This window comes from Peromyscus leucopus, chromosome 9, assembly GCF_004664715.2.
Source record: "Peromyscus leucopus breed LL Stock chromosome 9, UCI_PerLeu_2.1, whole genome shotgun sequence".
NCBI lineage: Eukaryota > Metazoa > Chordata > Mammalia > Rodentia > Cricetidae > Peromyscus > Peromyscus leucopus.
The window spans coordinates 62,671,637-62,684,502 of NC_051070.1; the positions used below are offsets into that span (position 1 = coordinate 62,671,637).

At 46.7% G+C, this 12,866-nt stretch overlaps 1 protein-coding gene across 1 annotated transcript in view; it reads right to left on the reverse strand.

The window, feature by feature from the left end:
* Positions 1–9,777, reverse strand: part of LOC114693826 (mitochondrial intermediate peptidase) — a 134,715-nt gene extending 124,938 nt beyond the window's left edge. Inside the window, exons 1-3 of the mRNA XM_028870362.2 lie at positions 9,463–9,777; positions 6,299–6,472; positions 3,209–3,297 (exon numbers count right to left, since the gene is read on the reverse strand). Coding sequence (XP_028726195.1) covers positions 3,209–3,297; positions 6,299–6,472; positions 9,463–9,663 — 464 coding nt within the window. The 5' untranslated portion in view covers positions 9,664–9,777. The remainder of the gene's footprint in view (positions 1–3,208; positions 3,298–6,298; positions 6,473–9,462) is intronic.
* Positions 9,778–12,866: the final 3,089 nt, after the last annotated feature.

Consider the following 12,866-nt stretch of genomic DNA (forward strand, 5'->3'; position numbering starts at 1 on the left):
GTCAACTGTGGCACTATAATCTTAGGCTGCCATAAGGACTGAATTAGACCATAAGCACATTCCCCACTAACAAACCAGTGCAGCCACCTGCTCCAGGCAGAAACTGGGAGCAAAGAGCCATGACCCATACACCAATGTCAGTCCAACCTGGAGTACCACTGTCCTCTCCCTAGGTGCCCAAGGCCCTGTCACCCTCAAGGCCAGCCTTAGGATCAGTCCTAGACTGGAATACACTCCCACATAGTGGATCCTGGGGGAGGGGTAATATCTCTCACACCATCCAGTCTACCATTCTTACCTAGGAACTCAAGGATGGGCTAGTTCACCAGGCCATTCATAATTAAAGAACTCAAGAGTCTTGTGAATGGAGGGTTTCTTTTGGCACCCCTCCCATGGATCCTCCCAAATGTTAAGGGGACCAAGGCAGTTACTGTCAATCAAAAGATGCTCAGCAGGAATACACATCATCACTTAATTCTCTGGCACAGCTCCCAGGTGTCAGGAGGAAGCACCTACGGCCTACTGACCTGTTGACATAAAGGACACCAGTTCAGAGATATCTGTACCATGGCCCCTGCTGACATGTATGGACATCTCCTACAGTGCTTAGAGGGAAGATCCTGAGATGAAGTCTATAGTTTACATTTGCCATTCATTATCAACTGCACCAATTAAAACCTTTCTCCACTCCCAGAAAATAAGTCAGTTCCCCTGGGTATCAGAGGTTAGCCTGGGCAACTGAAGAAGTTAGCTATGCTTCAGTTAGACCAAAGTGGAAAATGAGTCACAGTGAGTACTTGGGAGAAAAATTGAAGCAAAACTCTGGGCAAGGTGATAAAAGCTCTTTTAGAGCTGGGCAGTGGTGGTACACACCTTTCATCCCAGCACTCAGGAGGCAGAGGCAGGCAGATCTCTGTGAGTTCTGGTCTATAGAGCGAGTTCCAGGACAGCCAGGGCTACATAGAGAAACCCTGTCTTGAAAAACAAAACCAGAAACAAACAAAGCTATTTTAGGACCTTTTCAACAGACTGAACCACTCTCCATGGAGAGGTAAAGATTACAGTCACACTACACAGCTCACCACCAAGCATGGATCTCCACTGGTCTCCCGCAAAACTAAGAGTGCTTGTGCTTAAAACAGCTTTGTCTAAATTCAGTGGGACACAGCCGTCCTGGCATCACAGACAGGTGGCCTGGCCATGCTGCCTTCTTCCCTGCGCTGCCCCTAATAGAAAGCAGTATTCTCCAGAGTCCCTTGTTCCAGTCCTTCTTGCAGCACAAGATCAAGTGGCCAGGTGTGGCAGGGACTGGTTTATCCTCACAGCACACATCGATGACTATAAACGTAACGTTTACTGTGTCTGAGTGGACAACATTACTCAATGAGAGAGAGAGGACAGCCATACCTCCTAAGATAGAGGGTCTTCCAGAAAGTCTGTCCAACTAGGGAAGCTACCTACTCTCCAACTTCTGGTTTCTAAAACCGTCTCGAGGTGTTGCCTGGCTCCTCTTTTCCCATCATAAACCCAGGCTTGGCGAGCCCTGACACTCTCCCCAGCCTCAGATGCTGTCTGACCCAGTCACACACTATGCTTCTAACACAGCACTGTCCACAGTGACTTGAACAATCTCTTTGGATTATTCTTAAAAGGCTTTCAAACACTTCAGATTACCCCCAAACCACTTGAGAGTAAACTGTTTCCGGGTGGTCTCCTCCTACAGCCTTCCTTAGCTCTCTCGGAATGCTGAGACACTCCTGATCCCTATAGCAGCTGCAGTCTATACAGCTACTTCCCGTAAATACATATTCTGGCTCCCCACCCTGTGGCCCAGTCATGTATGCAACAGCAAGCGGCTCACACTGGACTCCAGGAGCCCCAAACAGCCCCAGAGACACTCAGAGGCCCTCCCTCACTGCCCTAGTTAGCCTTCTGTTGCTGTGAGATGACCACCGTCAAGAGCAGCTTGGGGAGGAAAGGGGTCATTTGGCTTACGTGTCCCATATCATAATCCATTGAGGATACCAAGGTAGGAACCTGGAGGCAGAACTGAAACAGAATCCATGGAGGAGTGCTGCTCACACCCCATGGCTTATACAGCCTGTTTTCTCTTTTTAAAAACATAACCTTTTTATTGATTCTTTGGGAATTTCACATCATGCACCCCAATCCCACTCATTTCCCAGTCCCTCTATATCTGCCCCTCACCCCTGTAGCATTCCCCACAAAAGAAAATTTTAAAAAATATTAAAAACAAAACAAAATCAAAAACCAAAACACTTGGCTCTTCCTTCTTTCCCGCCTCTCTAACATCCCTTCATTGGTCTCAGTGGCACTGGAGCCAAGGTGTGTCACATGGTATACCTTTGGTCCACTCTGCTTTACTTGCGAGTGTTCAATGCAATGAGTTGCCGGTCTGGTTCAAGGCCTCTGGCTTCTGCTACACCATCAATACTGGACCCTCACCGAAACTCCTCTCGGATATCCTGCTGTTGTGCTATGGTTCTTCAGAACCAGTCTCTTCACATGCTCCAGCAGATGGGGTAGATGCTGGGTTGGGCCAACTCAAAGCCCTGGATGTGTGTGTGGGTCTGGGTGGTAGCTGTTTTGGTCAGTCCAGACTGCCCCCCCTCAGGCCAGGGGTAGAGCCAGCTCTTCTCCGCCCATGCCACCAGGGCCAGCTTTTCTACACCTGTGGGGGGGGGGGGGGGGCATCTCTCCCATGAGGGGCAGGACCAGCTCTTCTACTGTAGTAGCCAGTGAGGGGAAGAGCCAGCTCTCCCAGGGCCAGCAAAGGACCATGCCAGCACACAGGGACATATGGTAATATTTGTCATCATTATTATTGATAGTAGGCAATTCCTCAGTTGAAGTTCTCTACATAAACCAACCAGCACCGTTACCACCACCAATAATGATGACAAACATTACCATATGCCCCTGTGTGCCTGACACCTTTTAAGCACCTCACATTTACCTCCTTTCATGTTCACACACAGCAGCCCTAACAGTCGACTCAATTATCCAATTACAGACAAAGGAAGAGAGAGGACAGGTCAATAACCCCAGCAGCAGGGCTGAAAGGGGACCTGACCCAGCTCTCCCACCCCACCTTCCTGGGCTGCCAGATCACACACACACCCGCCCCCACCCGCCCGAGGAGTGACAAGCGTGTACACAACGCCACCGTGGCGTGGAGGAAACTTACTTTTCCACCATGGTGCCGATGCTCCTGCAGGCCTCTTCCGCAGCCTCTCTGAAGGCAGGCTCGGGGTGTCCGATTTTCACAAAGTCTGCCTAACAAGGGAAAAGACAAAACCAAAAGGATGTTGATGGAACTGGAGTCGAAGACCGAGGGTACAAACAAAGCCAGATTTAGGATGTGCCACTCGGCTCCACCCATGAATTTCCTCACTGGATTTGCCAGAGCAAATATTTTCATGAACTTCATTTTACAAGTTTTCCACCTTCAAATGAATAACCAGCAAATCCTCTCTATCCTACAATTCCAGTAAGCAGACCTTGGTCTTGAACATTTTAAAACTTTGAAACTCAAACTGCAGTGTGGCATTCCCATGCTGATCCAGCACCAGAGAGCCCCTTAGGGGCACATTTTTAGAATGACACCTAATTTCAAAATCATAACATCCTAAACATTCTCTTTATGGGCCTTTTATAAGAGGGAAATATGAATTCCTGGTCCTCATCTAGAACAGTATACAACCATTCTGTTTCTGCTATGACAACAGGATAATTTAATCAAGGATTTAAAAAAAAAAACATAGGAAATCATATAAAGCAAGCACTCATGTTAATTGCAGTACACTGCAAAAGAAAAAACCAACAGGTGAGTAAGAAATGCAGGGAAACTATGAAGTACTCCCCATCTTCTTTATTCTCGACGTATGAAGAATGACTATGGCTACAACATGAAATAAAGCCAACCCAAGGGAGTCAGGCATGGTGGAACATACCCGTAACCCCAGCACTCAGGAGGCCAGGCAGAAGGATCAAAAGTTCCAAGCCAGCTTTCACTAAATAGTGAGACTTTATCTTAAAAAGACAAACAAAAACCATCACAAGGTAAAATTTCCTAATTTTATTATCAAATAACATTCAATGCAAAAGCATTTAAATCCCTAGTTTGGCACACTTAGTACATTATAAGGCACCCAAAAAATGAGCTGTGTAGCACGTACAATTTATTTTACAAATTATCCTTCCACATGCTACCGAATACGATGTGGAAAGTCCAAACGTTAGCATGTCTGTGTGTGTGTGAATGTCCCTGAATCTGTGCATATGCACTGCAGCCAAAAGTCCATAGCAGATCTCTTCCTCAGTTCTTCTCTAGCTCGCTTTAGAGACAGTGTCTCTCCCTGAGCCAGGAGCCATCAATCCTCCTGTCTCTACCTTCCTAGTGCTGGGGCTGCGGGTGTATTCACCACACTGACTCCTCACCCAGGGCTGGAGAGCAAGTTGGGTCCTCGTGCTAGTGGGAAAAATACTTTAACCTTGCTCACTGCTCCATCAATGAAGCCGATTGGCATAAAAGCTTACTTGTAAAGGTAACGAAGAAAATACTCCTATTTCATAAAAACTACATGAGAAGAAGAAGAAAACAAAACAAACTGTCCATTTCCTGACAGTTTATGAAATTCTTGCCTTACAATGGTACTGATCATAGAGGCAGGAAATACCTTAAAAATTAAAAAAGAAAAGACATTCTTGGATTTACCCAGAGAATTATACATATAAATTACATTATAATTTGTTTGGGTTTCTTTTTATAGTTGGCTGTTGTTGTGAGACAGTATTTCACTATGTGGCCCAGGGTGACCTCAATCTCACGATCTGCCTGCCTCAGGTTCCCAAGTGCCGGCATTTGGGCATGTAAGACTGCACCTGGCTAGAAAGCGGTTTTTAAATGTTATACTTCATTAACAGTTGTAAAGCTCAAAAGAGAAGACACCAAGAACAAAATAAACAAAGTGGGGAAAATTCTCGACCACCACAGCCTAACTAGGATGCAGGCAGACTAAGACAACAAATCGGGGTCTCAGACTAGAGTGGCTGTCAAGGTAGACTGTGGACTGCGTGAGACACACCCACTGATGACACAGGAAGAGGGCGGAGCACAGGACCTCCTGGGCAGGGCACGTCCATGATGTCTCCACCACTGAGGAAGCAGGTCCCATGAACAGCACAAAGACCCAGTGAAAGCTGGGGCCCAAACATCACGCCGGGGAAAACCTTTTACACCAAAACAGTTTCACCATTTCCCTATAGATCTAGGGATACCAGAGTGAATGCATTATCACGTGAAATTTGTTACTGTTCAACTCAAGGGCATGAGAGAAAAGAAATAGTCTACATAATGGAAATGAACAAGCTGGTCTCAAATGCATATCTGATCCTAGACATTCTAGAAAGACAGAACTGAGAGAGACTGTCAAAGTGGATCATGGACTCTGCCAGGCACTACAGACCCAGCACTTGGAAGGCTAGGGGGACTGAATGAGTTAAGGCCAGCTTGAACCACATGGTGAGTTCTGGGACAGCCTAGGTGACAGTGAGACCCAATCAACACACATACATGCGTGCGCGCGCGCACACACACACACACATGTGGCTGCCAAAGTAAGGTAGATGAAGATAGGCAGGAGGGATTAAACCAGTTAATCCAGATGAGATACCATTGAGGTACTACCTAACTCTTCTAAAAACCAATGAACTCCGGGACATTGTCTAACTCAAGCAAAGCTGATGGTTTTTAACTCATCCTGGTGACTAGGTGTTTTGTACTTGGCAACCTCAACACTGAATGAACATTGAGGGAAATTCCACATAGGTCAGAACATTCTTAACAATCCTTTTTTTTTTTTTTTGGTTCTTCGAGACAGGGTTTTTTCTCTGTGTAGTTTTGGTGCCTATCCTGGAACTCACTCCGTAGACCACCCGGCCTGAACAATCCTATTTTGGACTCTATGTGCCACAAATCACCTTCACTGATACAAGTAATCAAGTTTGGACCCTTTTCTGGCAAGATGGCTCAACAAGTAGGAGGTCTGGCTTGCAGGCCTGGTGACCTAAGTTTTAGCCATGGATTCTACTTACAAGGTGGCAAGAAAGGACAGATTCATGAGTTGTCCTTTGTCCTTCACCCATGCATCAGTGGCATGCATGTGCCTGCACTCACCCATGCATCAGTGGCATGCATGTGCCTGCACTCACCCATGCATCAGTGGCATGCATGTGCCTGCACTCACACACCCCTGTTTGTGCTTCTAAGTCTCACCAAGTCGGCCACTCTGCACAGGCAATCCGAGAGCTCATCAAAGATGAGGACTGTCTGTGGCCCTGGGGGTGTGGAACATGCTCGCTCCACCAGCTGCTCCGTCTTCCTCAAGGCCTCCTTCTGGGCAACATGGAATCCTTCGGGGCTGCTGAGCTCAGGAACTCCAAAAAGACCCTAAAAGTCCAAAACAACATTTCCAATTTATAGCCAAAAGTACAGGTTTGTCTTTTTCCCTAGAACTACTTTTGCATGAAGCCCTGATTTTAGTTGGTTTATCTGGACTACCCACATCTGTGCAATGGGAATAGTGTCGCTCTTTCTGTTACACTATACAGAACTACACTAAAACATGTTTGAAATTTTATGTTTTCTTCAAGCCTTCCTTCTTTTTCAAAAAGAAGCAAATGGTATAGGTCCAGCTGTCAGTACTGAGGCTCCACGAGAAAGTGGCTGGGAGGATTACATGAAGATTCAAAGGTTTAAAACAAAACTTACAACAGTGCCTGGCATGCAGACAGCACGTAACAGATGTTAACGATAACCATAATCCACGTGCAGCCTTGGTCGCAGATCATTCCTCCCAGGCTTCAGTTTTCTCAGCAGGTATGCCGAGGCTGGCGGCACACCTCTGACAGCATGGGAACAAACTAAAGCAGCAAGCATGTGTGGAGTGCCCAGGACCATGCCTCTCACAGAGTGAGTCTCCACACATAACACCCACCTGTTCTCTACTATGAAACAGAGGCCAGTCAACGCACAAGCAGACTCCACATACTAACCCTAGTCCCTGGCTAAAACCAAGGCATTTCAGTATTTTAATAAAGAAAAAAAAATCACTAATCTAATGGGAACACCCATTTTAAAAAGTCTTTTTAAAGCAGTTCAAGCACGAATCCGAGAGCCCTCCAGGAAAGCAGGAGAAAGCTGACATTTAATGACATATGCCAAAGTGTGCTACTTTACAAAGGTTCTCTCATCCAAATCACACAGTTCTCTAACAAGCAGTACATTCTCCTTTTACAGATATGGAAATGTGCTTTAAAGTTCTTTTTGTTTTCTGTGACAGAAGCCTGGAACCTCAGTTCCTCCTGTCTAAGCACCCAAAATGCTAAGATTATATGTGGGTGCTACCACCACAGCCACCCAGAAACACGCTTTAAGAGAAAACGTTTGAGGTATAAGGACACACAACTGAATTCTGGCACTTAACAAATCCCAGGACAGCCAGAGATATACAAGCAAGACCCTAACCTCAAAAAACCAAACCAAACAAATGGTTCAGTGGCTAAAGGCCGTTGTCACCAAGCATGACGGCCAAGGTTCAAGTCATAATTTTGTTGCCCCAGAAACACAGGATGCAAAAAAAGAGCCTATGCCTGGAAGTCCTATGACCTCCATATGTGCATAGGCACATGAACACACACACACACACACACACACACACACACACACACACACACACACACGGTGGAAAATAAATTTACTAAAAATATTTTTTTTAATTCCCCAACTTGAAACCTACTGTACTTATCCATGCAAAAACAAACAAACAAACAAAAACTATGCCAAGGGGGCTGGGAGGGTTGGTTCAGTGAGTAAATGCACTCAATTTGCAAGCTGAGGACCTGAGTCCAATTCCCCCAACCCACGTAAGAAAGTGATTCAGAGGCCGTCTAGATGGCTCAATGGGTAAAAGTGCTTGCCTCCAAGCCTGGAACCTACATGATGGAAGGAGAGAACCGACTCCTCAAAGTTGTCCCTGAACTCCACACACATACAGGCACCTATACACACAAACAAAAAAAATGTAATTAAAACACAATGTGGGAGGAAGGACTGGAGAGATGGCTCAGTGGTTAAGAGTACTCACTGCTCTTGCAGAGGACCTGGGTTCTATTCCCAGCATCCACATGGCAGTTTGCAACCTGTCTATAACTTCAGTGGCAGGGGATCGAACACCCTCTTCTTGGCTCCACATGCACATGGATGGCACTAAACACATGTGGTGCATTTACATACATTTGGGCAAAACACATATAAAATAAATAACTTTAAAGCTGAATTTTTGTGGCATGCAACTATAATCCCAGCAATCCTACTCCAAGATAGAAACAAGAAAATACCCAGAAGCCCAAGGACCAGATTGAAGAGAGTAAGATAACCTGGAGTATACAGTCCATTAGTACAAACAAGAGAGACCCTGCCTCCACAAAGTAAAAGGCAACAGACCCCTAAAAATTGCCCTCTGGCCTGCACCTGGCCACACTTGCACTCATTCACATCTGCACGCACACACAATAATTTTTTTTAAAAAATATGGCTGGAATCAGTTATATCTCATCCACTCAAAATCAGGCTTACCTTTCACATCTTCCTGCTCAGTACTAATAGGCAGTTCTACCACCGACTCCATTAATACCAGCATCATCTACCCTTATGGGTCTTGGAGGGAATTTTATATAGAAAGAACTTTCAAATAGACAAAGCTAAACACCGAGATGCTCACAGCAAGAAATGCAATGCAACTACATCACAGATTCGTCTTTAGAGAAAGCTGCCCCACAGTGAAAAGCTAAAAGGCAAAAACAACCCTTAAAGACAAATGCAAAATAAAGGGATTCATTGGGCAAACCACTCCCAATCTCCCCTGCCTTTCCCTCATTCATTTTCAAGTGTCCAATACCACCACAGGTAGGGTGGAAATAGCCAAACAATTCTGTCTAGTTAAGCAATCAACTCCAAGGCACGCTGGGAAGTCTAATTTTTCTCGATAGGGTTCTGTTGTTGCTATTTATTTATTTATTTATTTATTTATTTATTTATTTATTTTGAAACGCAGGTCCTTATGTAACTCAGGCTAGTCTCAAACTCGGTTTGGAGCCAAAAGGACTGCCCTTTGAACCCTCTTGCCCTTACCCATCAAGAGAGTCTTACAAACAGGAGTTTCAAAGCAGCTCGAAATGGACAATTAAGGTGTGATGGAGTTTTCGACGGAAGAGTGTCGTTACAAAGCCAAGTGTGAACTCTTGAAAAGCCAGAAGAAAAAAAAAGCGAACTTCAGTAGGGGAAGCCAGTGGGACCCTGGTGCGCACTGATCCTGGCACAGTGCCCTTTGAGCAAGAGGCAGAGGCCGCGCTGCCCAGACCCCCGGCACGCTCGCTCACCCGGCGCTCTCCCAACAGGTCCCACAGGCGGCCCTGGGGCTTGACGTTGAAGGCGGCGCCCACCGGTGACCAGCTGGTGCTGACTCCCCGGGCGCGACCCCAGCTGCGCAGGCCGCTTCGGCCTGCGGGTCCCCGCAGAGCCGCTCCGGCTCCCAGGCCACACAGCCTGCGGGCGTACCGCATCCCGTCCACCAGCAGCATCCTCCCGGGCCCCGGCTCCTTCAAGTTCAGGAAGCGCGCGCCCCGCGTTTCCAAGGCAGCGGCCCACGCCGCGGCACGTGACGCTCGCGCTGCCCTGTGGGCGCCCCGGCGCAGGCCCGGACTTGAGCACCGTTGACTCTCCAAGCAAGAGCGTCGCCTCGACGCCTTCTGAACGACCGGAGTTCCGCAGCGCCCTCGTGTGTCTGGAGGAAGAAACGTTCTGAGTTTGCCTTTTTTCTCCCTGTGTTCCTGGGGCGCAGGAAGTCTTGTTGGGAATTGGAATTCTTAAGAGGTGCCAGGAATGAATGTGAGAAGTCAGATGAGTTCTTGATGCTTTCTCAGAGGAGACCCAGTGACAGCGCGTGGAAGGACCCAGGAGAAGCCACATGCAGTCGGAATCCAAGGAACCTGTCAGCTCCAAAAGAGATCGAAATCACACCTACGTTTGCGCGCACGCGTGTCAGCTGTGGTTGTGTGTAACCACGTGAATTAACTATAGAGAATCTTCATTTATTTTGGCTTTTGAAACTATTGATACCGTCTAGGGGTCTTGAGATGATACAGTCCATAAGGTCTTGATCGGGTCGGTTGTCTCTTGCCAGTCGAAAAGGCAGGGAAAAAAAAATTAAAAGGCAAGAAAAAATATGAAGCGCAATACGTAGCCTCAGAGAAATCTCAAGCATCGCAGACAGAATAGCAGTTGATGAAAGGTGTTTACTGGGGGTGAGGAAACACACAGGCAACAGGCACACAGAGAAAAAGAACCTCTGCCAAGCAGAGGGGGGTCTTGGAAGGCGAAAATCGGGTCTCTTCTCAAGGGCTGGTTTTTAAAGCCTCTGAAGGGTTTCCCTTCCCTAATTTAAAGTTGGTCGGTTTAGAGAAAGCTAGGGTGGTTGGTTGGTTGGCCCAGAACTGTGGTGTGACAAGTCATGACCTAGTCTTGACTTGAGCCCGTCCATCAGCAGGGGGCCTGCTGTTGGAAGATAAAAGCTAAAGGTTGAGAAGCTGGTGGTCTTGGAGATTCACCACCACCATTACCTAGGCATGGCCCCTCTCCCTGTCTGTCTGCCTACTGGCGTCTATCTAACTCCTAGTCTTACACCGTAATAGCCTAAAATCTAAATTAGTACAGACAGGACCCCCTCAAATATCAGGACCCCCTCAAATATCAGTCAGACTGCAAAAATGAGAGGGCAGAGGCTGGGGGTGGGGAGGGGGTAGCATTAGAAAATTGGGAGCCATGGCTGGGAAGGAAGGGATGATGCTACAGACTTGGGAAGGCTTGAGGAAGTCTCTTGACAGCCCTAGCCTTCTCCAAGAAAGACAGCCACACCACGGTGGGTCAGGGTGCTGGTTCTGCCAGGACCAGAGCTTTTCTTCCTAAGGTGCAGTCATCTCCCTGCATAAGATGACTATGGGATGACTGTCATGTCTGCTTTATAGAGCTTGGCAGGGAAGAAAGGAAAAGGTGGAAGGTTCTGTGTGTGTTTGATTGGTTTGTAGACAGGCTCTCACTTTGAATTCCAGACTGGCCTGGAACTCACCAGGCATCCCAGGCTGACCTCAAACTGGTAGTCCACCTGTCTCAGCATCCTGAGTGCCAGGACTCCAGACAGGGATGCCCAGAAGGAAGGATTTTGTCATCAGGAACTTGATTTTTTTTTTTTTTTTTTTTTGGTTTTTCGAGACAGGGTTTCTCTGTGTAGCTTTGCGCCTTTCCTGGAACTTACTTGGTAGCCCAGGCTGGCCTCGAACTCACAGAGATCCACCTAGCTCTGCCTCCCGAGTGCTGGGATTAAAGGCGTGCACCACCACCGCCCGGCAGGAACTTGATTTTTCATTGAGAGATCTCTGTGGGTAGAGCTGGGGAGCCAGTGGCTAGAAGAGGGTTTGTGGGGCTGGAGAGATGGCTTGGAGGTTGAGAGCACTGACTGCTCTTTCAGAGGACCTGGGTTTGAATCCTAGCACCCACATAGCAGCTCACAACTGTCTGTAACTCCAAGATATGACACCCGCACACAGACATACAAGCAGGCAAAACACCAATGCATAAAATAAAAATAAATAAGATATAAAAAAGAATAAAAGGAATTAGGGGTATCCCAGCCTTTGGGAGGTAGAGTTAGAAGGATCCAAAGTTCAAATTTCACACACACACATACACACACACACACACACACACACACACACACACACACACACACACACACTGGAAACAAGAGTAGCTTACAGTGGTGACAGCATGATTTTCCCCACAATGGGGAAGACGGAAAGCAGAGAAAGATGAGTGCTGTTACTCAGTTTACCACTTCCTTTATTCCTTTTTCTTCAGTCTGAGACCCCAGCCCGTGGAATGGCATCACCCTCTTTCAGGGCAGGTCATTTCTCTCCAATTAAACCTTTCTGGGAAAGCCTTCACAGTCGTGCCCAGAGGTGTGTGTCCTGAGAGCTTCTAAATTCAGTCAGGTTGACAATGATGGTTAACCCTCACAGCCAGGGTTTTGAGACCAGCATGAGAAGCACGTGTGTTCCAATTAGCATATGAGTTGTGGGTACATGTAGACAATTCACCATCGCTGCCAGGTACCCAGGTGGGCAGAAAGAGCCCTGCAGTAAGATCACAATAAAGAACTGAAGTGTTGTGCCAAGATGGATTATTTCAAACACTAGTATTTTCCCTGCTGGGTTTCAGAATCGCTTGAAACTTGTGAACCCTTTTTGCCTTTTCTTTTCTCCCTTTAATGGGCATCTTATGTCTATTCCACCACTGTACTTTGGAAGCCAATAGCTTGTCTGACTGAAGACTTCCATCTGGCTAGATTTTGTCATCAGACAATAGGTCTCTCCTGTTGATGATTTAAATGGCTTAAACAATGACATTTTGGGCAAAAATGATGATGATGAAATTGAGGATGTTAGGGTAGGGCCTATTGACCTATAGGACAGAAAAAGGACATCAACTTGGAGGCAAGTCTAGAGGGCAGACTATTGTGGGGAGAACTGTGTCTCCTTATAAGACATTTAAAATACTAATCTTTGGTGCCTGCAACTCTGACCTTATTTGGGTAGGATCTTTACAGACGTAATCAGATTGAGATGGGCCTGAATCCAATATGACTGATGTTCTCTTTAGAAGAGGAAAACATTGCAGTTACAGAGTGAAACCAATGTGGAACTACAGGCAGAGACCCTGAAGTGACTTG